At 44.2% G+C, this 27,203-nt stretch overlaps 1 protein-coding gene across 1 annotated transcript in view; it reads left to right on the top strand.

Moving 5' to 3' along the window:
* Positions 1–27,203, top strand: part of LOC124613359 (lipase 3-like) — a 122,525-nt gene that overhangs the window by 33,702 nt on the left and 61,620 nt on the right. Inside the window, exon 2 of the mRNA XM_047142057.1 lies at positions 22,570–22,762. Within this exon, the coding sequence (XP_046998013.1) occupies positions 22,570–22,762 (193 nt within the window). The remainder of the gene's footprint in view (positions 1–22,569; positions 22,763–27,203) is intronic.

Genomic DNA, 27,203 nt, shown 5'->3' with positions numbered 1-27,203 from the left:
TTCCATATACACCCTTTCTCGCCTATTCTGTACAGAACTTTCTCATTCCTTATAAGTCCACCTAATTTTCAACATTCTTCTCTACGCTTCCAACAAAGCCTATCCCTGAACGACCTATCGCAGGCAGCAAGACAACAGCTACTGCTCTTACCACCCGACCTAACTATCGCAGAGGTTTTTTTCCCTTGGCTCTTGCCTTGGTATTTTTTTCCTCTACCTTTCAAACCGCTACCCTTCGTTCCATTTCGACCCAATCTATCTCCAGATGAGCGCGTATTAATGGTTAACCTTAACCGGACGTACGCAAACATCGCAGTACCCATATCCTGCGACACCTCACTTTAGTGAATACTAACCCTTATGCAGAGATGGCAGTAGACCTACTGTGTTGACCATCATGCCTGTGTGGGCGTCGAGGGGCTCCACGTTTGTTTTAAAAAAAAATCTTCTGTAACACCACTTTTCAAAGGCTTCGATTCTCTTCTGTTCCGGGCTCCCATTGTCCTTGAGTCACTACCATATAGCGATGTGCTCCAAATAAACATTCCCAGAAATTTATTCCTCAGATTAAGGCCGACGTCCTTAGGCCAGGAACGCTTTCTTTGCCAGTGCTAATCTGCTTGTTAGGTCCTTCCTTCGCCCGTAATGGGTTATTTTATTTCCTAGGTAGTAGAACTCTTTCGTCTACTTCGCGGTTCCCACTTTAGATAATCTGATTTCTGCTACTCCTTGTTACTTTTGTCTTTCTTCGATTTACTCTCAATCTATACCGCGCTCTTGAGCCTACCATTTCTTACCGTCATTCTTTCTTCGATGTGCAGATTGAACATTACGGGAGAAAAACAAAATTGTTAAGGCTTCCTTGGCCACTTGTTGACAAACTGCCTGTTGGCTTCTGTCTTGTGTTCTTCGGCCGACGTTCGACTGGTGATTTTTCTGACGTTTCGCGAGCACGAGTGGTTGGCAAGTGTCACCCTCCATTTCTTCTTACAGATCCTGATTTATAAGACTGGATGCCATAAACTGATATATATATATATATATATATATATATATATATATATATATATATATATGACTTTTGAACACTATTAAGGTAAATACATAGTTTGTTCTTTATCAAAATCTTTCATTTGATAACTATGCCTTCAGTAGTTAGAATCTTTTATTTATCTGGCAGTACTGACGCTCGCTGTATTGCAGTAGTTCGAGTAACGAAGATTTTTGTTTGAATTTCTTAGTTTGTTCATACTCTTCTGTGTCAGTGACGGCTACAGGTCTTGTGTCATTCAGATCATCATCCACCTTTGTAGATAAGTTAGTGAACTGATCCGATAGTGAACTTATTTCTTCAGTGTGTTTTTCTGAACGAAGTTTCAGAGTGTCCATTTGTGTCGAAATCGTATCTACTGTGTCCTATAAGTTTTCCTGAGTTTTTGCAAGTTGCGTAACTAAATCGGTAGATGCAACTGAGTCAATTTTAGCTTGCAAGGTGTTGTGATTTTCATGAACAATAGTTTGCAGTTCCTTTATGGCTGCTTCGTGATTCTGTAATACATTTTCATGACGCGAAAAAATAGGTTGGAAATGCTCACAAATTTGTGTTTTTACGTCATTACTGATTTTTTGACGTTTCGATTCGATTTTAAGTAACTCAGCAGTTAAACCTTCACGTGTTTGTTCAAGCGTGGTGTCTAACTTTTGAAGCTGTTGCTGTGTTTGTCCCTGGTGTTGTTCCATTGTGTCTAACTTCTGAAGATTTTGTCCCATTTGTTTCTGATTTTGTTCAAGCGTTGTGTCTAACTTTTGTAGCCTTTGTCCCATTTATTGCATTAACTGTAATAACAATGCACTGGTGTCTGAAACATGTTCCTCAGTGCTATTCGGCAGTGCATTTGAACCGGCAATATTCGCGTTTTGAAAAGCAGAAAATGTATCTTGACTTATTTGAGAAAACGGTGAGGACGCAAAACTTGAATCTACAGTATTTGCAAGATTGTGTCCTGTCATTTCGGATTCCTGAGGCGAGCTGTTGCCGACCGATCGATCGATAATGCTTCCTTGTTCACTAATTGTTGCACTGTCTACACCAATACTTGCAGCTCGCTCCATTTCCCTATGCACAATTACCAAATTACTACTTTGAACATTAGTTAATTCATTACTCGGTGGCGCTAACACACTGCTTTCGTCTTCACTGCCATTTCTCAATTTACTTTGTAGCCTAGTGTTACGTTTTTCACACTCCATTATTGTCGCACTATTTCACACGATAATACAGAAAAGCACAATTTGAAGAGCAAAATAAAAAAAAAACACACATTAACATGCACTGAAAATAATATCTCGTTAATTGCTAGTGCAGCTGCGAAATACCTGGTGCAAATCTACATGCATGCCACAACTGTTTTACTGTACAACAATGAAAAACTACAACTACAAAGAAGATTCTCTCTACAATTACGCGCTAGCAATATGCAATAGCTACACTAATTACACAACTACAAGAAAAAATCAGAAGATTCCAGAGAGGTATCCTCGGCTAAGGGTCGACATATGAAACGTCCCCTTAGAAAAATTACTGAATTACTGTGCTGATAAACCTCTACGTTATTTGATTTTCAAACAGCTGAGCAAAACTGAACGTACTCAGACATCACTCTCTTTACTTATTCTGATCAACACTAAACTGACACACAATATTTTTAGCGCAACGCAATCTGACTTTCTCGAGACGTACTGCAAGAGAGTCACTGAGGTTCTGAAAGGTACCAACAGGGATGTGGAGCCATGCCGACTTCAGTACTGTGACCATCTGTGCTAGGTTTCTCTGTTATAAAGGAGTCTCGATTTTATTTCAGTCTTGCTCACATTATCAGGCACAACGTCAAAACTACACTATGTGATCAAAAGTATCAGGACACCCGGCTGAAAATGACTTAAACTGCCCGCAGCTCGTGGTCGTGCGGTAGCGTTCTCGCTTCCCGCGCCCGGGTTCGATTCCTGGCGGGGTCAGGGATTTTCTCTGCCTCGTGATGGCTGGGTGTTGTGTGATGTCCTTAGGTTAGTTAGGTTTACGTAGTTCTGAGTTCTAGGGGACTGATGACCATAGATGTTAAGTCCCATAGTGCTCAGAGCCATTTTTTTGACTTCGTGGCGCCACCCATCGGTAATGCTGGAATTCAGTATGATGTTGGCCCACCCTTAGCCTTGATGACAGCTTCCACTCTCGCAGGCATACGTTCAATCAGATGCTGGAAGGTTTCTTGGGAATGGGAGACCATTCTTCACGTAGTGCTGTACTGAGGAGAGGTATCGATGTCGTTCGGTGAGGCCTGGCATGAAATCGGCGTTACAAAACATTCCAAAGGTGTTCTATAGGTTTCAGATGAGGACACTGTGCAGGCCAGTCCGTTACAGAGATGTTATTGTAGTGTAACCACTCCGCCACAGGCCGTGCATTATGAACAGGTGCTCGATCGTGTTGAAAGATACAATCAAGTGTCCTCGAATTGCTCTTCAACAGCGGGAAGCAAGAAGATGCTTAAAACATCAGTGTAGGCCTATGCTGTGATAGTACCACACGAAACAACAAGGGGTGCAAGCCTCCTCCATGAAAAACGCGACTACACAAAAACACTGTAGCCTCTGAATTTTACTATTGGCACTACACACGTTGGCAGATGACGTTCACCGGGCATTCGCCATACCCACACCCTGCCATCGGATCACCACATTGTGTACCGTGATTCGTCACTCCATACTATGTTTTTCCACTGTTCCTTACATCAAGCGAGGCGTCATTTGGCATTTACGGCCGTGATGTGTTGTTTATGAGTAGCCGCTCGATCATGGAATCCAAGTTTTCTCACCTCCCGCCTAACTGTCGTAGTACTTGCAGTGGATCCTGATGCAGTTTGGAATTCCTGTGTGATGGTCTGGGTAGATGTCTGCCTATTACGCATTACGGCCCTCTTCAACTGTCGGCGGTCTCTGTCAGTCAACAGACGAGGTCGGGCTGTACGCTTTTGTGCTGTACGAGTCCCTTGACGTTTCCACTTCACTATCACATCGGCAACAGTGAACCTAAGGATGTTTAGGAGTGTGGAAATCTCGCGTACAGATGTATGACACAAGTGACACCCAATCACCTGACCACTTTCGAAGTCCGCGAGTTTCGTGGAGTACCCCATTCTCCTTTCTCACGATGTCTAATGAATACTGAGGCCGCTGATGTGGAGTACCTGACAGCAGGTGGCAGCACGAAGCACCAATATGAAAAACGCATGTTTTTGGGAGTGTCCGGATACATTTGATCACCTTTGCTAAAGCCAAACTGATCGTCTCCTAAGATATCCTCAACTTTCTTTTACATTCCTTATTATACTGTTCTTGCCAGCATCTTAGATGGATAAAAATAAAAGAAATGCCCCCCCCCCCCCCCATCATACTGGTTGACTACTGATAAGAACCAAAATTGTGCAGATCATGGCTAAATGAATATTTTGCCAGATGGCTCTTCGAGTGCGACAGCCATGTGTTGATACCGGTTTTTCAGGAGACAGATGCGCCTAGAATACGAGGCGTGTTTTTTAATTAAGTACCGTTTTGAAACTAAAAAAAGACGTCTAAGATATCTCAATAATTTTATTTTTACATGAAAGCCTTTACCTTAATATACTTTTCTACATAATTTCCGTCAATATTGAGGCGCTTATCAAACGTTGTACCAGTTTTTGAATACCCTCCTCATAGAAGTCTGCCGCTTGACTTGTTAAACACTGCATCACCACTGTTTTGACTGCGTCATCGTCTCGAGGACGCTGACCGGCCAGGTGTTTCTATAAGTGCAGAAACAAATAGTAGTCACTTGGCGCAAGATTGGGGCTGTACGGAGGATGATCTAAAAGTTTCCCATCGAAAAGATGTGATGAGATCTTTGGTCTGATTCTCCACATGCGGACGGGCATTGTCTTCCAGCAAAACGATGCCCTTGCTCAACTTCCATGTTCTGTTGCTTTGATTCTGGTGTGACATAGGCCACCCATGTTTCATCGCCCGTAACAATTTGGCTTAAGAAATCATCACCGTCGTTGTGGTACCGGTCAAGGAAAGCCAATGCACTGTCTAAACCAGGCGCGGCTCGTAATTAAAGACTCTGAGGCGGAGCCGCCCCAAAATGTATGTTAAAGTAAATTTCGCAAGAACGTATTACATAATTTAAATTATCAGGACGAATTTTGCATATTTCCCATTCCGATTAAAATTACGACGGTCAACGTTTTTGGAGCTGTTTGTATCGATAGATGTTTTTCGAACGGTTAGTACTTTTTAGGCTGCACCTTGGAACGTCCGTAAGCTGCATGTAGTAGCGGTTTGGGGGCGTGGCTTCTACATAGTACTGCTCCTTATGGGCGGCCCGAAGGCTCAGAGCTTGCAGCCTAAGGGTGTCATACCAACCACCACACATTTTTCAGGTTCCACTATCTATGTAATAAAGGAATGTAGTGTAGTGGACTGACAAGACAGCCAGTCCACAGTGACGGGTAACCGAAAGGCACGCGCTTAAACTCACGCAGGCTGGCGTGAGGTCTGAAACAGGATACGTAATGAATGCTATAAAGAAAAGTACGTAGCTGCTGGAATACTTAACTTTAATCCACAATTGGTGAACATTGGTTTTGTTGATACAGTATTATCATCTCAATATAATTTGGTGACGGCGCCTTGCTAGGTCGTAGCAATTGACTTAGCTGAAGGCTATGCTAACTATCGTCTCGGCAATTGAGAGCGTAATTCTCAGTGAACCTTTCCTAGCAAAGTCGGCTGTACAACTGGGGCGAGTGCCAGGACGTCTCTCTAGACCTGCCGTGTGGTGGCTCTCGGTCTGCTATCACTGACGGTGGCGACACGCGGGTCCGTCGTATACTAATGGACCGCGGCCGATTTAAAGGCTACCACCTAGCAAGTGTGGTGTCTGGCGGTGACACCACATGTAGAGTGGCCGAAACTTCGCTATCCAATCTCTGTCTCTGCCCATTGTCTACTACGCTTCGATGCGTCATTAATCGACGTTTAGTATTATTGTTTTGATAATATTTTACATAGTTGTTTTGTTTCTGCCATTGGCTATTTTATCCACATTTAGAATAAGTTTGCAAATATCCCGCCAGAGTGCACTACACTACAGTAACATACCAGTACTGCCATCTAGCGAGAGTTTCGTAAGTGGTTAGAGGACAAAGCGCGCGAAATTTGTCCCGTTACTTTACTTTCCTTGCTTGCTGATGCTGACTGCATTTGTTGATACCGTGTGATATTAGCAAGTTTCTTTTTCGGAGTATATTTTGCAAGATTTTAGTGAGTTTTACTTACTGGTGAATATCTGCGACATACCGCGAGTGTGAAACAAGCGCAATATGAATTCAGTGTGCAATTTAATAGGTAAAAACTTGGAACACGGCCATAGGATGAAAGTGAAAGAACTTGGTACATCCAGACCCGCATTAAAGATCTCTCCGAAACGCATCTTTTCATACGATTTGCTGCAAAGTATCAGAAAATGTAATGATGACGTATAAAAACACTAACCAAAGATTTTAACTCGAAGTTAGCTTCTAACGATATTTAATACCTGATTATAGAAGATACAGTACGTAAAATTATGGGCAGAGAGTGATCTGCTCACCCCCTCCCCCTGAATTCTTAGTTGTTTATGTCAGACTAATCTGGTCTAAACGTTAGGTTTTGTGCACATCCGTCAACATATTCGATACCCAACGCGCGCTCAATTTTCGGTAATTCAAGTGCTCGGTCACAATGCCATGAAAACACTACGAGAAACATTAGGAAAGCCATCCCGCAAGGAGGAAATCGTAAAGCGTCTGTTTTCTCTCACCTTACTGTCCACTTCCTGCACCAAACTTTCATTAACGACCGCAGGACGCCCACTCCGTTGTTCATCAAGCACATTTGTGCGGTCATCTTTAAATGCTCTCACCCACTTTCTTACCATTCCATAACTCATAATGTTTTCTCCGCCTGCCCTTGTCGTTTTCTCCGAGGTTTGCAGAAAGCAGCCCGCCGGAATGTTCAGCAAAGCGGCCGGCCTTGACCGCAGCGCCGGTACTGCACCTGTTACTCCGGCTCGCTCGCCTCGTGTCTCTTACAGCCGGACGGCGACCTCCACCAGACTCTTACCGCAGCTGCCAATTTACCTGGGGGCTCCTCTTGCGTAGGCTCCAGCGGACGCTGCAAGCGGGCGGCCAGTGGTAGCGAGAGCCACGGAACAGCCGCAAAGCTGTACTTCGCTGTAAAATACACTACTGCCCATTAAAACTGCTACACCAAGAAGAAATGCAGCTGATAAACGGGTATTCATTGGACAAATATATTATACTAGAACTGACATGTGATTACATTTTCACGCAATTTAGGTACATAGATCCTAAGAAATCAGTACCCAGAGCAACCACATCTGGCCGTAATAACGGCCTTGATACGCCTGGGCATTGAGTCAGACAGAGCTTGGATGGCGTGTACAGGTACAGCTGCCCATGCAGCTTCAACACGATACTACAGTTCATCAAGAGTAGTGACTGGCGTATTGTGACGAGCCAGTTGCCCGGCCACCATTGACTAGACGTTTTCAATTGGTGAGAGATCTGGATAATGTGCTGGCCAGGGCAGCAGTCGAACATTTTCTGTATCCAGAAAGGCCCGTACAGGACCTGCAACATGCGGTCGTGCATTATCCTGCTGAAATGTAGGTTTTCGCAGGGATCGAATGAAGGGTAGAGCCACGGGACGTAACACATCTGAAATGTAACGTCCACTGTTCAAAGTGCCGTCAGTGCGAACAAGAGGTGACCGAGACGTGTAACCAGTGGCACCCCATACCATCACGCCGGGTGATACACCAGTACGACGATGACGAATGCGCGCTTCCAATGTGCGTTCACCGCGATGCCGCCAAACACAAATGCGACCTTCATCATGCTGTAACAGAACCTGGATTCATCCGAAAAACTGACGTTTTGCCATTCGTGCGCCCAGGATCGTCGTTGAGTACACCATCGCAGCGGCTCCTGTCTGTGACGGAGCTTCAAGGGTAACCACAGCCACGGTCTCCGAGTTGATAGTCCATCCTGCTGCAAACGTCGTCGAACTGTTCGTGCAGATGGTTGTTGTCTTGCTAGCGTCCCCATCTATTGACTCAGGGATCGAGATGTTGCTACACGATCCGTTACAGCCATGCGGATAAGAAACCTGTCATCTCGACTGCTAGTGATACGAGACCGTTGGGCTCCAGCATGGCGTTCCGTATTACCCTCCTGAACCCACCGATTCCATACTCTGCTAACAGTCATTGGATCTCGACCAAAGCGAGCAGTAATGTCGCGATACCATAAACCGCAATAGCGATAGGCTACAATCCGACCTTTATCAAAGTCGGAAACGTGACGGTACGTATTTCTCCTCCTTACACGATGCATCACAATAACGTTTCACCAGGCAACGTCGGTCAACTGCTGTTTGAGAAATCGGTTGGAAAATTTCCTCATGTCAGCACGTTGTAGGTGCCGCCGCCGGCGCCAAACTTGTGTGAATGCTCTGAAAAGCTAATCATTCGCATATCACAGCATCTTCTGCCTGTCGGTTATATTTCGCGTCTGTAGCACGTCACCTACGTGGTGTAGCAATTTTAATGTCCGATAGTGTATAATCTACCACAAAGTCTGTTAGTAGCAAACTTACTCAACAGCTCCTCGTCTGCGTCCAATTGGTGACAGTGCTCGGAACGGATGCAAGAAGATTAGGTTTTAACGCCCCATTGAAGACTAGGTTATTAGCACAAGCTCGAATTGGGGAAGGAAATAGACTGTGCCCTTCAAAAGGAACCATCCCAGTATTCGTCTTAAACGATTTTTGGATGTCAAGGAAAACCTAAATCGAGATGGCCTGGCGGGGATTTGAGCCGTACTCCTCCCAAATGTGAATTCAGTGTCTCACCCACCGAGCAATTTCGCTCGGTACATAATTCACAAAATATTTAATGTTGCGTTGCCAATTATTCGCAATACAGATTACGCACGCATAAAAACAGCATACGCAAGTGCTAAGTATAGCAGTAAATTGCTAAATCCCTTCTCTGGGTGGCAGCGGCCTTGTCGCAGTAGATACACCGGTTCCCATCAGATCACCGAAGATAAGCGCTGTTGGCCGTGGCCGGCACTTGGATGGGTGACCATCCAGCCACCATGCGCTGTTGCCATTTTTTCGTAATGCCAACTGAGGAGCTACTCGATCGAATAATAGCGGCTCCGGTCCTAGGAAACCATCTCAACGATCGGAGAGTGGTGTGCTGACCACACGCCCTTCCTACCCAGAACCTCAGCCGAGGATGATACGACCTTCGGATTTTCACTATGGGCCACTTGTGGCCTGAAGACAGATTGCTTTTTTTTTCTCTGGGGCAGATTTTCTTTCAGCCTCTAATGGCACCACTGCACGCTATGAGCGGATACATACCCTACTTGGATTGATGTTATGCTTTTAACAGCAACCTTCTTGAGTGGTTCAAACCTACCTTCATAACAGAAGGTCTCAATTATTAACTGGATTACTGTAACAAAACAAAGAATAGGGAGGTATAAAATGGACAGTCCTATAAGGTTTGATATCGAGTCTACTCTTGTTTCTACCTACATAAACGAGCTGTCAGCGAGTTGAAAGAACTGCTCAAAATTCGCGCTGATGAGCATACTAATCATTGACACAGCCTACATAATAGGGGAACAGCTCTATCAAACATTTTAGATTCTCATCTCACAAAGACTCTTGTTACGCAGTTCCAGACAGACTTTCATGACCGCATAACAAATTAAATATTTCGTGCTATGTTCGTTGGGAACCAGCGAGTGGACAAGATAAAATCGAGGAACACCTAAACTAAACAAGAAACTCAGTTTCACACACTTCGTAGTTGGGACTATGTCTCACTAGGTTGAGTTGAAGACTTGGCTGTCGCCTTATTCTGTATATTTTCGCTCTGTTTACCGCTGCATTATAATTTGGAGCAATGCAACTACAATAAAATATTCCTTAATGAAAAGCAAGTCATTCGCCGACAAACGTTAAAGAACGATGGGACCAACGCTGAGTACTAGTTATGTTTTCTGTTTTGACTCATGGAGATAAATATTTTCAGCCATTAGTAAACGAGCTGTGTGAATGAGATGTCTATGACTCTGAGAACGAATGGCAACAACTGTACACACAGTACGTTTTGTTAAAGTCGGATAAATTTAAAACAGGTGTTCAGGCAGTTTGACTGAACCTCTTTACATGATTGATTGTTTTGCAGCAGCTGCACACTTAGCAATCATATGCAATCGTTCACCCGTACACAAAAACTGGAAAGTTGCACAGGTCATACCAATACCGAAGAAAGGAAATTGGAGTAATACGCTGAACTACAGACTCGTATCACTAATATCGATTAACAGTAGGATTTTGGAACATATACTGCGGTCGAACATTATGAATCACCTCGAAGGAAAATATTTATTGATAAGTAGCCAACATGGATTCAGCTCTTTATTTTCACCACATAATCGTGCTATAGACAGGCAACGTTAAATTGATCCCATATTTTTAGATTTCCAGAAGGCTTTTGACATTGATCCTCACAAGCGACTTCTAATCAAATTGCATGCCTGTGGAGTATTGACTCAGTTGTGTGGCTAGATTCATGATTTCCTATCAGGAAGGTCGCTGTTCGTGGTAACTGACGGAAAGTCATCAAGTAAAACAGAAGTAATATCTGGCGTTCCCCAAGGAAGCATTATATGCACTTTGCTGTTCCTGATCTACATAATGATTTAGGGGACTGTATCCAGACGATGCTGCTATTCATGGTCTTGTAGAGTCATCAGATGATGCAATACGAATTGTAAAATTAGACAAGACATCTGCATGGTGCAAAAAAAATGGCAATTTACTCTAAATAATGAAAACTGTGAAGTCATCCCCATGAGTACTATAAGGAATCCGCTAAAATTCTGTTACACGATAAATCACACAAGTCTAAAGGCTGTAAACTCAACTACATACTTAGGGATTACAATTACGAATAACTTAAAATGGTGCGATCTCATCGATAATGTAGTGGGGATAGAGAACCAAAGACTGAGACTTATTGGCAGAACACTTAGAAAATTTACCAGGTGAACTAAAGAGACTGCTTACACTACGCTTGTCCGTCCTCTACTGGTATATTGCTGTGCGGTGTGTGATCCGCATTAGGACATCGAAAAAGGTCGAAGAAGAGCAGCTCGTTTTGTTTATCGTGAAACAGGGGAGAGAGTGTCACAGAGTTCTGTAAGCGTTGTTTGTTGACGAGTAGCACGAGTCACTTCTCCTGTCGCCATACCTCACACTTGCTCCATTGGAGACAATCACGGAGATCGTGCTGGCGAGGGAAGTTGCTGCACGTCTTGTAGAGCATGTTGAGTTGGGCGAGCGTTAACCTGTTGGAAAAACACATCACCCTCCTGTTGCAAGAACGGCAAAAGAACGGGTCTAACAACATTCTGCGTGTCCCGAAAGCTGGTTTCCGTCTCCTCCAGAAACACCAAAGGTGAAAGAGAGTTTTGGCTTATCGCATCCCCGATCGTAAGGACTGGGGTGCGGCCAGTGTGTCTTGGACGAAGGCACTCTACGAGACAGTGCTCACTAGATCAACGTTGTACGTGCAAACGACCATCACTTACATACGGGAAGAATCTGCTTTCATCGCTGAAAACCACGGCGCGCATTTCATCTACATCTAAATCTACATGAGTACTCTGCAAATCACACTTAAGTGCCTGGCAGAGGCCTCATCGAACCAAATTCGCAATAATTATCTGTTACTCCACTCTCGAACATCGAGCGGAGGAAACGGACACATATATCCTTCCGTGCGTACTCTGATTACCCTTATTTTATTATGATGACCATTTCTCCCTATGCAGGTCGGCGTGAACAAAATATTTTGGCACCGGAGGAGAAAGCTGCTGATTGTGATTTCGTGAGAAGATTTCGCCGCAACGATAAACGCTTCTGTTTTATGGTGTCAATCCCAAATACTGTATCACGTCCGTGACAGTGTCTCCCCTATTTCACGATAATAGAAAACGTGCTGCTCTTCGTCGAACTTTCTCCCCCGTTAATCTTATCTGGTAAGGATCGTAGACCGCGCAGCAGTACTCCAAGTAGTCTGGTACATCTGTTGCATCTTCTAAGTATTCCGTCAATAAAACGCAGTCTCTTTGTTTGCCTTCCCTAAAGCATTCTCTATGTGTTCTTTCCTATTTAGATTGTTCATCATTGTAATTTATAGATGTTAAGTTGAATTTACGGCTTCTAAATTAGCCTAATTTATTGTGTAACCGAAGTTTAACGGATTCGTTTTAGCTCTCATGTGGATGACCTTACACTTTTCATTATTTAGGACCAACTGCCAAATTTCGCACCATTCGGATATCTTTTCGAAATCGTTTTGCAATTTGTTTTGATCTTCTGATGAGTTTACTACATGATAAATGACGGGATCATCTGCAAATCAAACTAAAATGGCTGCTTAGATTGTCTCCTAAATTGTTTATGTGGATAAGGGACAGCAGAGGGATTATAACACTACCTTGGGGAACGCCAGAAATCACTTCTGTTTTACTCGATGACTTTCCACCAGTTACTACGAACTGTGACCTCTCTGACAGGAAATCACGAATCCACTCACAGAACGATATTCCGTAAGCACGGAATTTCACTACAAGCCGCTTGTGTCGTAGCCGGCCGTGTGGCCGAGCGGTTCTAGGCGCTTCAGTCCGGAACCACGCGGCTGCACAGGTCGCAGGTTTGAATCCTGCCTCGGGCATGGATGTGTGTGATGTCCTAAGGTTAGTTAGATTTAAGTAGTTCTACGTCTAGAGGGCTGATGACCTCAGATGTTAAGTCCCATAGTGCTTAGAGACATTTAAACCATTTTTGCTTGTGTCGTACACTGTCAAAAGGTCTTTTGGAAATCTAGAAATACGGAATCAATACGAACTCCCTTGACAATAGCACACAATATTTCATGTGTGTAAAGAGCTAGTTGAGTTTCAAAGGAACGATGTTTCTAAACCCATGTTGACTTTGTGACAATAGACCGTTCTCTTTGATGTAATTCGTACTGTTCGAACACAATATGGGCCTGTAACTTAGTGGATTATTCCTACTACCTTTTTTGTACATTGGTGTGATCTGTGCAACTTTGTAGTCTTTGGGTACGGATCTTTCGTCGAGCGAGCAGTTGTATATGTAAAGAAATTTCGAAAGGCTGTGTTTAGTAACTCTGCTTTCGCATCACTGTCGTCGATAGTATTTCTATTCTAATCGCATAGAGATGGCACTGAGTGTGTCTTGCCGCTAGGATAGTTTACAGACGACCAGAATCTCTTTGGATTTTGTGCCAGGTTTCGAGATAAAGCTTCTTTGTGGAAACTATTATAACCATCTCGCTTTGATGTCCACGCTAAATTTCTACCTTCTGCAAAAAAAAAAAAAAAAAAAAAAAAAAAAAAAAAAAAAAAAAAAAAACAAACCGGTGATATGCTTTTTTCGTTGTTTCTGCAACAGTGTTCTGACCCGTTTTGTATACCAAGAGGGACCAGCTCCGTTGTTTGTTAATTTATTTGATATAAATCTCTTAATTGCTGTCAATACTATTTCTTTGGATTCAAGCCACATCTGGTCTACACTTACATTGTTAATTTGGAATGAGTGGAGATTGTCTCTCAAGAAGGCGTCAAGTGTTTTTTTTTTTTGCTTTTTTTAATACGTATATTTTTCGTTTAGTTTTGTAGGATTTGGGGGCTTGAATATTCAGTCTCGCTGCGGCAACACTGTGTTCGCTAATCCATGTATCCGTTTTGATGCTTGTTACTAGCTCAGGATTATTTTTTGCTAAGAGGTCAAGTGTTTTTTCACAAACATGTACTATCCACGTGAGCTTATGAACTAACCACTCGAAATAATTTTCAGAGAATGCGTTTAGCATAATGTCGGATGATGTTTGATGCGCACTTCCGGGTTTAAAAAATGGTTCAAATGGCTCTGAGCACTATGGGACTTAACAGCTGTGGTCATCAGTCCCCTAGAACTTAGAAATACTTAAACCTAACTAACCTAAGGACATCACACACATCCATGCCCGAGGCAGGATTCGAACCTGCGACCGTAGCAGTCGCGCGGTTCCGGACTGCGCGCCTAGAACCGCGAGACCACCGCGGCCGGCTCCGGGTTTAAACATGTATTTTCGCCAACACTTCGAAGGTAAATTAAAGTCACCACCAACTATAAAACATGCATCAAAAACGTTCCGAGAGTTCTGGCACATGAACAGAAAATTGGAATAGAGATCAATATAAACATCATTTCCGCCCCTTTTACTGCTCATGAAAACCACACATTGCCTGTTGCACCACCATACATCTAATACCCAGTAGCATGTCCTTTTGAATTGATGCTTGCCTATATTTGTCGTGGCATACTATCCACAAGTTCATCAAGGCACTGTCGGTCCACATTGTCCCACTCCTCAACGGCGATTTGGGGTAGACCCCTCAGAGTGGTTGGTGGCTCACGACGTACATAAACAGCCCTTTTAAATCTATCTCAGGCATGTTAGATAGGATTCATGTCTAGAGAACGTGCTGTCCACTCTAGTCGAGCGATGTCATTATCCTGAAGGAAGTAATTTACAAGATGTCCACGATGGGGTCGCGAATTGTCGTCCATGAAGACGAATGCCTCATCAATATGCTGCCGATATGGTTGCACCATTGGTCGGAGGATGGCATTCACGTATCATACAGCCGTTACGGCGCCTTCCATGACCACCAGCGGCGTACGTCGGCCCCACATAACGCCACCCCAAAACAGCAGGGAACCTCCACCTTGCCACACTCGCTGGATAGTGTGTCTAAGGCGTTCAGCCTGACCGGGTTGCCTCCAAGCACGTCTCTGACGATTCTCTGGTTAAAGGCATATGCGACACTCATCGGTGAAGAGAACGTTATGCCAGTCAAAAATGGTTCAAATGGCTCTGAGCACTATGGGACTCAACTGCTGAGGTCATAAGTCCCCTAGAACGTAGAACTACGTAAACCTAACTAACCTAAGGACATCACACACATGCATGCCCGAGGCAGAATTCGAACCTGCGACCGTAGCAGTCGCGCGACTCCGGACTGAGCGCCTAGAACCGCTAGACCACCGCGGCCGGCGTTATGCCAGTCCTTAGCGGTTCATTTGGCATGTTGTTGGGCCCATTCTACCGCGCTGCATGGTGTCGTGATTGCAAAGATTGACCTCGCCATGGGCGTCGGGAGTGAAGTTGCTCATCATGCAGCCTATTGTGCAAGTTTGAGTCATAACACGACATCCTGTGGCTGCACGAAAAGCATTATTCAACATAGTGGTGTTGCTGCCAGGGTTCCTCCGACCCATAATCCGTACGTAGCGGTCATCCATTGCAGTAGTAGCTCTTGGACAGTTTGAAGGAGGCATGTCATTGACAGTTCCTGTCTCTCTGTGCCCGCATCTCGTGGTCGTGCGGTAGCGTTCTCGCTTCCCACGCCCGGGTTCCCGGGTTCGATTCCCGGCGGGGTCGGGGATTTTCTCTGCCTCGTGATGGCTGGGTGTTGTGTGCTGTCCTTAGGTTAGTTAGGTTTAAGTAGTTCTAAGTTCTAGGGGACTGATGACCATAGATGTTAAGTCCCATAGTGCTCAGAGCCATTTCTGTCTCTCTGTATCTCCTCCATATCCGAACAACACCGATTTGGTTCACTCCAAGACGCCTGGACACTTCCATTGCTGAGAGCGCTTCCTGGCACAAAGTAACGATGTGGACGCGATAGAACGTGGTATTGACCGTGTAGGCATGGATGAACTACAGACAACACGAGCCGTGTGCCTCATTCCTGGTGGAATGACTGGAAGTGATCGGCTGCTCATACATGGTTGTTTACATCTTTGGGTGGGTTTAGTGACACCTCTGAACAGTCAAAGGGACTGTGTCTGTGATACAATATCCACAGTCAATGTCTATTTTCGGATTTTGGGGACCGGGTTGATAGAAAACTTTTTTTGGTGTGTCTAGTATGAGCCGGGTACGTGTTTGAAATTAAACTCAAGTTTTATTTAAACCTTTCAGAAATTATATCATCTGTCGGTAAAACGATCAAATTATTATTTTATTCCGATTGCCAAGAATTACCTCTGCCTTCACTAACACACAGGAATTATCTTCTTCAATTTCGCTACAAGATAAGCTACTTCTAACAGCAACAAACACGTCGCCGCCAACTTTGTTTAGCCTATCTTTTCGGAACACAGTTAGGTTCTTCGCAAAAGCTTCGACTGAACGTATCTCCGGCTGTAGCCAGCTTTCAGTGCCTATAACGATTTGAGTATTAGTGATTTCTATTAGCACTTGGGGCTCTGGTACTCTTCCAAGACAGCTACGAAAAATTTACAATTGTTATATCTATGGTTTCTGTGTCTACGTTCTTCCTATGTTCGATCTGCACCGTTTGAGACTGAAGGCCTTTTTGTATTTCCCCGAGACCCTCTAACCTAAAAACCCGCCCATTTCACGCCACACAGCCCCCAATTCCCGTGTAGCCGCCTCCTGCATTTAGTGAACTCCCCACCTTATGGCGCTGGTCGAGGAATTTGCAGCCTACACGGTCTCAGAACCGTCTGAGACTCTCATTCTGACCGTCCACTCGGCTCTGTACCAAACGCCCACAATCGGTCCTGCTTCAAATGGTGAGCTCTGCTTTCATCTCGCAAGCAAGACTGGCAGCTTTTACCACTTCTGTTAGCCGCTTGAAACCAGAGATAATCTCTTTCGATCTAAAGCGACAAACATTATTGGAACCGACGTGAGCCACCACTTGTAGTTGGCAGCACGCTGTTCTCTACATGGCAGCCGGCCGTTGTGGCCGTGCGGTTCTAGGCGCTTCAGTCTGGAACCGCGTGACCGCTACGGTCGCAGGTTCGAATCCTGCCTCGGACATGGATGTGTGTGATGTCCTTAGGTTAGTTAGGTTTAAGTAGTTCTAAGTTCTAGGGGATTGATGACCACAGATGTTAAGTCCCATAGTGCTCAGAGCCATTTGAACCATTTGAATCTACATGGCATCTGGAAGGACCCTTTCCACGTCTGGAATGACTCCACCCAGCATGCACACAAACATTGGCCATCTTCCCCTTCCTAGCAGCTATGTCCCTAAGGGGCCCCATAACATGTCTAATAATGGAGCTTCCAACTTACCCCACCCTCTGTGATTGCCTGGATTTTGCTGGCTGAGAGGTTCTCTCTGAGACAGGACAAGCGACTGCATCTGGTTGAGAGACAGTGTCAGCCACAGACAGCACCTGGAACCTGTTTGTCAGACTAACGGGTGGCTTACGTGTGGCCCCCTGGGAAGTCTTTCGCCGACTGGCACGCCACAAGGCGACCTTCCACTGGACCACAGGTGCGTGGTTAACCTCAGTGCGAGCAGTAACTGGACTGGTCACTGGTGCAGGCCAATCGGCTGACTGAGACATGCTGGACGTCCATTGGATCTGCATGGCCGGTCCCCAACAGTGATGCTCATCCACTGCAGCTTAAAGCTGTGTAACCGAAGCTATCACAGCCTGGAGCTGAGAGCGAAGTGTGATCAATTCGGCTCGCATCATCACACAGCCAGCACAGTCCTCATCCATACTAAAGCTGGTGGAAAACAGCACTACACAGACAAACAAGGACGATCGACACGCACTACGGAACTATGCTGTAGACACGGAGGAAAATGCGAGAATTGTGTTCAATAAATTAGATTAATACGCAGAAGTTCAAAATCTGAACTACCAAACCACACAGGTGCGGCTAAATAATTTGCTGCTGAGTAGGAACTTGTAATGTGTCGCAAAATCTGTTTACTTTCCGAAGCAAACGAATATGCATGAAGTGTGTCTATCAGATATTAAATTAACACGCAGAAACTCAGGAAACTAAATTACTAAAGCACACAGATGAAACTATACAATTCGCTCCTGGTGAGGAACTCGTGAAATGCCACAAAATCGGTTCCTTCCCTGCAGCTTCTTGTTTCTCGGCCGACTGCTGCTGACGGCAGCAGTCGATCCATGGACGTCGATGTTGTGGCGTTAGTGGAAGACGGGCTAGAGGATCGGGTGCCCGTGGTGTCACTGCGAAGCACCTGCTCGCAACAGTTCGTGTTCACACGTCTGGGCTGGGTTTCTCTGCTCCATGTCTGTCCTGAATCTCGTCTACGGTTGTGAGAATGTTCACGTGACCACTGATACCAGCATCGTTGCACAACTGCACCACACTAAGCTTCCTAGCTCTGAGCATTAGCTATTAAAGGGTAGACACACGTGACGCTCTGGTATCTATGCCACTGTCGACGGACGACTTTGGAACGTCGACAGCTGACATATGCCGTCATCGGATTAAAATCAACGTCGCCTTTCCAAGGGTACTAAATTTTATTTCCGGCTGTTTATAAATGAAAGAGAATCTTGACTAGTAGCAGAAAAGTTATTTATAAATAATGTTGTGACTGTAGGAAATTTTAATTTTTATTCTTGCTTTTGTGACCATAGTAAGAGGTCCATATGCAAACAGCCAGCCGACATTAAGAAATAGTGCACCAGGACGTAGGGACAAGATAAACGGCGGAGGCTGCCAAGTGGGGCATGGTGATCAAATAACTTAGTGTTTGACATCCTGCCAGAGGAAGCAGCATGAATCAAACTTACGCAATGGAAGACGCAAACACCAGGGCGATAATACAACAAGAGAGAGTGTCGGTCACGCGCGGAAAAGACTCGTGTGGAACCAAATTAAGTTGTGTGCGGCTACAAAAGAAAGTGTCATGTGGAACTGAAGGTATTCTTGCGCAAGCCGACCAGTTAGAAACGAGAGTGTCTTGTGGAACCATAAGCATTCTTGTGCAATCCGATCACTTAGAAATGAAAGGGTCGTGTGAAACAAATTAACTCGTGTGCACCCAACTACATGAGAAATGAAATAAAAGGCCAGGCAGCGGAATAGCTAGAAGCAGAGATTCAGATGCAGACTCAGAGCGAGTGCCAGTAGTTTGGAGATTCTGCAGCGAGACGCCAGCGGGGCCGAGTAGGCCCATAGCAGCCGATACAGATGATAAAGACTTCAACTACGAGAAGGCGGTGATAGACTCTGGTGGACACTCAGGAACTGCAGGTCAAGTAGGATTTTTAGAGTTTCATTGGAATAGTGTTGAACAGAGGCTGTCAGTCTTTGTCTCAATTACTTAGAGAGATTTCAGTGCTAACCAAGAACAAGTGATTGCTTTGTACTTGTTCCTTACTGGGTGTTCAAAAAGTCAGTATAAATTTGAAAACTGAATAAATCAAAATGGTTCAAATGGCTCTGAGCACTATGGGACTCAACTTCTGAGGTCATTAGTCCCCTAGAACTTAGAACTACTTAAATCTAACTAACCTAAGGACATCACACACATCCATGCCCGAGGCAGGATTCGAACCTGCGACCGTAGCGGTCTCGCGGTTCCAGACTGCAGCGCCTAGAACTGCACGGCCACTTCGGCCGGCACTGAATAAATCACGGAATAATGTAGATAGAGAGGTACGAATTGACACACATGCTTGGAATGACATGGGGCTTTATTAGAACAAAAAAAAAAAAAAAAAAAAATACAAAAGTTCAAAAAATGTCCGACAGATGGCGCTTCATCTGATCAGAATAGCAACATTTAGCATAACAAAGTAAGACAAAGCAAAGATGATGTTCTTTACAGGAAATGCTCAATATGCCCACCATCATTCCTCAACAAATGCTGTAGTCGAGGAATAATGTTGTGAAAAGCACTGTAAAGCATGTCCGGAGTTATGGTGAAGCATTGGCGTCGGATGTTGTCTTTCAGCATCCCTAGAGATGTCGGTCGATCACGATACACTTGCGACTTCAGGAAACCCCAAAGCCAATAATCGCACGGACTGAGGTCTGGGGACCTGGGAGGCGAAGCACGACGAAAGTGGCGGCTGAGCACACGATCATCAACCGAACGACGCGCTTAAGAGATATTTCACGCGTTTTGCGGTACTTTCTTTTGGTTCATATAAAACCTCACGTCATTCCAAGCATGTGTGTCAATTTTTACCTCTCTATCTACATTATTCCGTGATTTATTAAGTTTTCAAATTTATACTGACTTTTTGATCACCCAGTATATGTACCGGCAATTAGCTTTGAAGTAGCAAGTCCGAATAAATGGACTGAATCTTACTAAGGGGTTTATGGTCCAACACCTCACGTAAGTATATGTGAGACTAAACTTGATAGAAGCTAACCAATCTTTTCTGCCTATTGCAATTCTGTAACCTGGCCGGCCGAAGTGGCCGTGCGGTTAAAGGCGCTGCAGTCTGGAACCGCAAGACCGCTACGGTCGCAGGTTCGAATCCTGCCTCGGGCATGGATGTTTGTGATGTCCTTAGGTTAGTTAGGTTTAACTAGTTCTAAGTTCTAGGGGACTAATGACCTCAGCAGTTGAGTCCCATAGTGCTCAGAGCCATTTTTGAATTCTGTAACCTATTTTCTGGAAACTTATTTGCTTCAAACCAAGGAGATTCTCTCCCTCTCAGCTCCGATATAAAGGTTGACAGCAATTTATAACTATCCCATTGTTGTTAACGTCCCGATTGCGCTACGCAGGTTCTAACATTCTGCGTGGAGTCTGTTCTAAGTCGTGCCTCCCTACCACTTTCGCGCAACGACGCTCTGAGCGTGTTTTTTAGGGAGTTGACTAGTTTGAACCTGGGGCCTGTTGCTGGTAAGGAGACGCCAGACCACACATGACATGTAGAGTTCAGAAGAGTTCAGTGAGACTAGCGATGATATAATCAAATACTTAATGCTTTCAGCGTCAGTTCCACTGCACTCCCTGTAAAATAATCTTAATACTAACTAAATTTAGTGGAAGGGGTTCAAGACTTTCCTATTTTTAGTTAGCTGGTAAAATAACGTCGAAAAGCAATTAAGTTTACCATTGGAAATTTTATTCTACTCACAAAACATTGCTTATAAATTGCACTACTGATGAAAGGAAATATTTTAATACAGGATGATAAAAACCAACTACGTTCAACAAAAATGTGAACGAATATTCCCTGAATGTGTTTCCAAGTTGTACAATGGATCGAAGGATGACCTATGCCATATCACATCTATAATCTAGATTTAAGTTAAGTTCCATAAAAGAGAAAACTATCAAAATGGTCTACAGTGACCCTCAATTATCTTGAATTGCTTATTTAACTTGTCGTAAATTACAGTGGCTGATATGGCTGTTCAATAATTATATAACAGAAAAATCATCGCGTTTCAGATGTTAACTTCAAGTAGCAAATGTGAATACCATGAGATTTAATTGACTATCGACACTAGTATTACGTAAGAAGGGGATGTAACAGATGAGACTTCTGCAGTTCTGAGTGAAGCTTTAAGCGCTTATGTGACAACGCGTACGTTCATTACCTTGTCGGTGGTTATTCAGCGTCAGGGGGCGGCGGGCGGCGCAGCTCCACACACCTCGTCGTCTCGGAAGCAACTCTCTCTAACTTCTCCTTACTACAATTTACTGAAGTCGGTTTTAGAAAAGCTATCTGGCTGTGTTTTTAACCGACTAATCAGGGTCTCAATGTTAACCTTAAGCTCCGCCTACAAAAATTCTGTCTAGCCAATGAGAAACGTTATACTTTTCTTGGTGGGGCAATGTTTTTGTTTGCTACGTAACAGAAACGCGAAAAAGTCTCACGCTAAAACTTGCAGCTGGTGTGGCCCTTTTAGTGTTATCGTAAGATCTATACTGTTCTTCTGGAGGGCTCTATCTGTTAATATGGCTGGGGGGTGGTCTTGGCGGTCGGCTGGCGACGTGGGTGTCCGTCCCTTATCGCAGGGCCTTCTAGCCTACATGACTCTGCTCTCGGCTTCTGTTCTCGTTTCTCCCGTCGGAACTGCGTCTGTTCCACGGTGGGAAGGTATGACATGCATTTAGGCGTTCTTGTGTTAGTCTGTGGTATTCCATTAGCTCACTCGTTGATCCTATTACTTTGGTTAATTTAATGTCAGGATTTATTCGGAGCTATGTGACATACTGCCGGATTTGCTATCATGTCAGGGTTTTCATGGAAGGTGTTGGACTTGCCTGACACCTTACAAGGTCGCACTTATTTCATTGTGGTATAGTGAGGCTGTGCCGGGACGCGACAATAAACCTATTGTTTTCACAGTCAAAGGCTTTCGCAAAACATGTCTAGTGGATTAAAACAGATCTGGTGATGTAATTACATGCATTGTAAAGACGTGACTTTGCTACCGTGATGCGGTGCAATAAAGGAATAAACCATATGTATAAACACAGATGTTGTGTGGCAGAGGAGTGAGGCGCGGCGGTGTGTTGGCAGTGCGAGCTGGCGGCCACGGCGGGCTACCACTGCGAGGAGCACGCGGTGCGCACAAGGGACGGCTACCTGCTGGCGCTGCATCGCCTGCCGCCCAGGGCGTCGGCCGGCGCGCGCCGCGGGCCCGTGCTGCTAGTGCACGGCATTCTGGGCGCCTCCGACAACTGGATCCTCGCAGGACGCGGCGAAGCGCTCGGTCAGTCACTGCCGCCACACCGCGACTGACAGTCTCTGCATCTCACGTCACACACACACACACACACACACACTCACACACACACACACACACACACACACACACACAACGCCATCCTTCATGGGGGAACAGCTTCCGTGATACTCCAGGGAGCCGTAGAGTGCAATTTGTATCCGACATACGACATACAGGGAGTAACTAAATTCCCTTTACAGACGTTGAGGACTTGTACGCCGGAGCTCAGTGCAGTGGGACTACTGCTCGTTAGTTGTATGCGGAGCGTTTTCCACACCGCCAGACACCTTCGCACTCCAGAATGAGATTTTACTCTGCAGCGGAGTGTGTGCTGATATGAAACTTCCTGGCAGATTAAAACTGTGTGCCCGACCGAGACTCGAACTCGGAACCTTTGCCTTTCGCGGAAAAGTGCTCTACCATCCGAGCTACCGAAGCACGACTCACGCGTGGTACTCACAGCTTTACTTCTGCCAGTATCTCGTCTCCTACCTTCCAAACTTTACAGAAGCTCTCCTGCGAAGCTTGCAGAACTAGCACTCCTGAAAGAAAGGATATTGCGGAGACATGGCTTAGCCACAGCCTGGGGGATGTTTCCAGAATGAGATTTTCACTCTGCAGCGGAGTGTGCGCTGATATGAAACTTCCTGGCAGATTAATACTGTGTGCCCTTTCTTTCAGGAGTGCTAGTTCTGCAAGTTTCTTAGGAGAGCTTCTGTAAAGTTTGGAAGGTAGGAGACGAGATACTGGCAGAAGTAAAGCTGTGAGTACCAGGCGTGAGTCGTGCTTCGGTAGCTCGGGTGGTAGAGCACTTGTCCGCGAAAGGCAAAGGTTCCGAGTTCGAGTCTCGGTCGGGCACACAGTTTTAATCTGGACGATTTTGGCAACAGTAGACAGGTCGTGGTGCCCCGATTGTTTGACCTGCACATATCCTCAGCTAGACTATTACCTTTGGATTCACATGAAATCCTGCGTTTACGAGAGGCCTGTGGCTTCCGCGAAAGATCTACAGTCGCGGGTTATTGCTGCGGCGGATGCTGGAGAACCAAAGACTGGTGATTATAAAAGGAGGTACAATATCTTGGATAATTTTGGTGGTCATAATATCAAGCCCTGAGTGGACCCAGACGAAGAATGGGCGTCGGAGAGCAACCTTTGTTGTGGTATTTGCATGTAGCGGGAAGATGTACATTTCCTGACATGAGTTCCAATGTTAAACTAAATTGTCTTGGCCCCCACTACAAATCCTCAAAGTCTGTGTAGGGAATATAGTTACACCCAGTATGTCCTATGTCGCATACATAATAATTTCTTCTTCCAGATTTGCACTCTACGGCTCCCTGGAGTATCGCGGAAGCTGTTACCCAATGTCTTCACTCATGTCCCATCATCCTATCACTACTGCTCCATAGCGTTTTCCATTCGTAGTTTTCCTTACCGCTCCTGCCGACAAACGCCTATTTCGTGTCTTATCAGTCAACTTTCCAAAGCGAGGCAGAATACATGAAGGAGTACGACAAGGATGCACCCTTTCACCACTCTTGTCTATTAATTACATGAATAAAATCATCCGAGAGTGGAGACAAATGCCACATGACTTCATTCAAATCAATGGAAACACAAAGCTAGATATTTTACTTTTTGCAGATGATTTAGTTCTCGTAGCATCTTCAGAGGATGACTTTCAGCTTTCTGTACACGATTTACAGACTATTCTGACAAATACCGCATGTAAACTAACACCGAAAGGACTAAAATTATGGCTGTCTGCGGAAATTACCCAGTACAAAGCAAGAACTGTTTGAAAAATAAAATTCTAGAAAGAGTTGTTAAAGAAATGTTCAAATGTGTGTGAAATCTTATGGGACTTATAGGACTTACGCTAAGGTCCCTAAGCTTACACACTACTTAACCTAAATTATCCTAAGGACAAACACACACACCCATGCCCGAGGGAGGACTCGAACCTCCGCCCGGATCAGCCGCACAGTCCATGACTGCAGCGCCCTAGCCCGCTCGGCTAATCCCTCGCGGCAAAGAGTTGTCACATTCACATATTTGAACTATAAACTATCCTTTCTGGAAGAAACAGAACTAGATGAAAAATCTGCTAGGTATGCAAAAACAGTGGGAGTCATTAATAATGTAACGAAACCTTCCCTGGTACAGAAAAACACCAGTGCTTTGCTATGGAATTGTCCTGGACAATAAAGGCAACAGATGCGATACGACTATCAACCTGTGAAAGGAAATTCTTGAGACGAACAGCTGGTTATGACAAATGTAATCACAAAAGGAATGGAGATGTGTTAAAAGAACTTCAAATGAAACCTATCACACATCATATTCAAAGCTGTCAAAACAACTGCAGAAAAGGTCCATAACGAATGAGATCAAGGAGAATCCCCAATCCCATGCTACACTAACACCCTGAAAGTGTAAGATCGCTGGGTCGACCAATGAAAAGACGGCAGGAGAACTTCTCGACGAAACCGTAACACGTCAAGAGGCCAAATACCTGAAAGGAAAACGATGACAATGGAGAAACGTCCAAACCACGCTGCACCTGAAACATTTCGATTCTTCTCAGACATGAACTCTTTTTAAGCGCAGGTCAATTTCTGATACAACCGCAGATCTGTTGTCTATGCTAGTCTGCTGCTTGCGTACACCTCGCTTCGTCAATTTTGCGTGAATGTGTTTGTCGTGTCTATCCTGTGCAAACCTCTTTCTCCTCAATCCTTCATTTCGTCTGCTAAGTAATTATTAATTTTTGATATTAATTATGATGTTATGTTTATCGCTAATCTTATTTCAGCTACTCCTCAAGATATTCCTCTTTCTCTGGCTGTTCTCAAAACAAAATTCTGTGCTCGTCAATTTGTCTTGAAATTTTTCCTCATTTTCTCTGAGTACAGCAATCTCATTAGCGAAATTTATCGCTTATATCTTTTCATTTGTAATTATTATCCCTATTCTTAACGTTTCTTTTAATTCCTTCAGTTTTTGTTCGATATGCATTTTTTAATAGAAGAGGAAGTCTTCATGCTTTCCGTACGCCTCTTCTGTCTTAGCATTTCTCTCTCTGTTCTTCATTCTTATCGGTCCCTCTTGAATCTGTACATACTGTACAATAGCCATATTTCCCCATAACTTAATCTATTTTTCTGACGATTTCATACGTCTTAAGGTTTTTTAAGTTATCGAACGCTTTTTCCAAGTCGAGAGCTCCTATGGGAGTGTCTTGATTTTAGTTTTTTGAGTGATTAATAGTCATCCTAAAGTCCGGTGGCCTTTCTCCACTTTCATAGGTTCTGCTCTCTAATTAGGCACTTCTTCCAGTGGTTTGAGGTATTCCGAAAGAGTGTTATAAATCCCTTATGCCTTGTCTGATTGCAGGTGGCTTCTATTTTTATTTATTTTTTGTTTATTCCTCTCCAGCCGCCACAATTTAGAGAAGAATGGTGGTTTAGTCGAGACAATTCTTCTGCCACAGACGTGGAATGTACGATTAAATTCAAATGACCTGCCCTCCGTCGTCACCGGGCATTTCTATTAATAATCACATATCAGGAAAGCGTGCGAATTTCCTATTGTGGCAAGAAACACCAAACAGGTACATTTGTATGAAACTGTGGAAGGATATTACGCTGTCATTGTAACAATAAAAAAACTATATCTTGTAATTGGAAACTGTTGGATCATAGCCATGTTTGTGCAATGTGGTTATGCGACACTCGTTGCACGAGTGCTTTCAGATCGATTTCTCAGGAAAATATACTTTCATTTTTCAACTACACAACTTCCAGTTACGACAGTTAAATTCTGCACATGAGCGCAGAGAACAGTTGGTTAAAAACTGAAACACTTTGCAAATGGGAGATTCGAAAACTATTCTCCTAAAATATAATTCCATTGTTTGTAGAACAGTAATATATTCAAAATTCCTTTCTAGATAACAACAAAATCGTAGTCGCAATTAATTCCTCTTGCTTGGTAACAAAAGTTTCACGCACTTTCCACAGAATTACAGCTACACAGAAAACTCAGTATTAACAAACATATCAGATACTTAAGCTTTATTGGAACAGTTTAATGAGCAAAGTGCGCCTCTTATTACGAAAATAAAATCTTATTTCATTAAATAATTTCTGAGTACTTATAGTTACAAGATAAAATTACTTACAATATTTATGCAAATAAAACAACAAAAAATTCAGTTACAGACTTTACCCATTCAACATCTGGTTAAAGAGAGGGTCAAATTTAATATCAGAGCCTTTACATACGCTAGTCAAATACTATAATTTTCTATGTGACAGCACCTAAAGCAAAAGGCACTATTAATTTATCCTTAGTCAGATGCCACAAAATTAAACTGTCACGGAATATTAAGTCTTTCCTTGGATGAAATGTGTACTCCGCC

This window comes from Schistocerca americana, chromosome 4, assembly GCF_021461395.2.
Source record: "Schistocerca americana isolate TAMUIC-IGC-003095 chromosome 4, iqSchAmer2.1, whole genome shotgun sequence".
Classification (NCBI taxonomy): domain Eukaryota; kingdom Metazoa; phylum Arthropoda; class Insecta; order Orthoptera; family Acrididae; genus Schistocerca; species Schistocerca americana.
The sequence above is the reverse complement of the archived record's forward strand: the minus strand, read 5'-3'. Positions and strand labels throughout refer to the sequence as shown.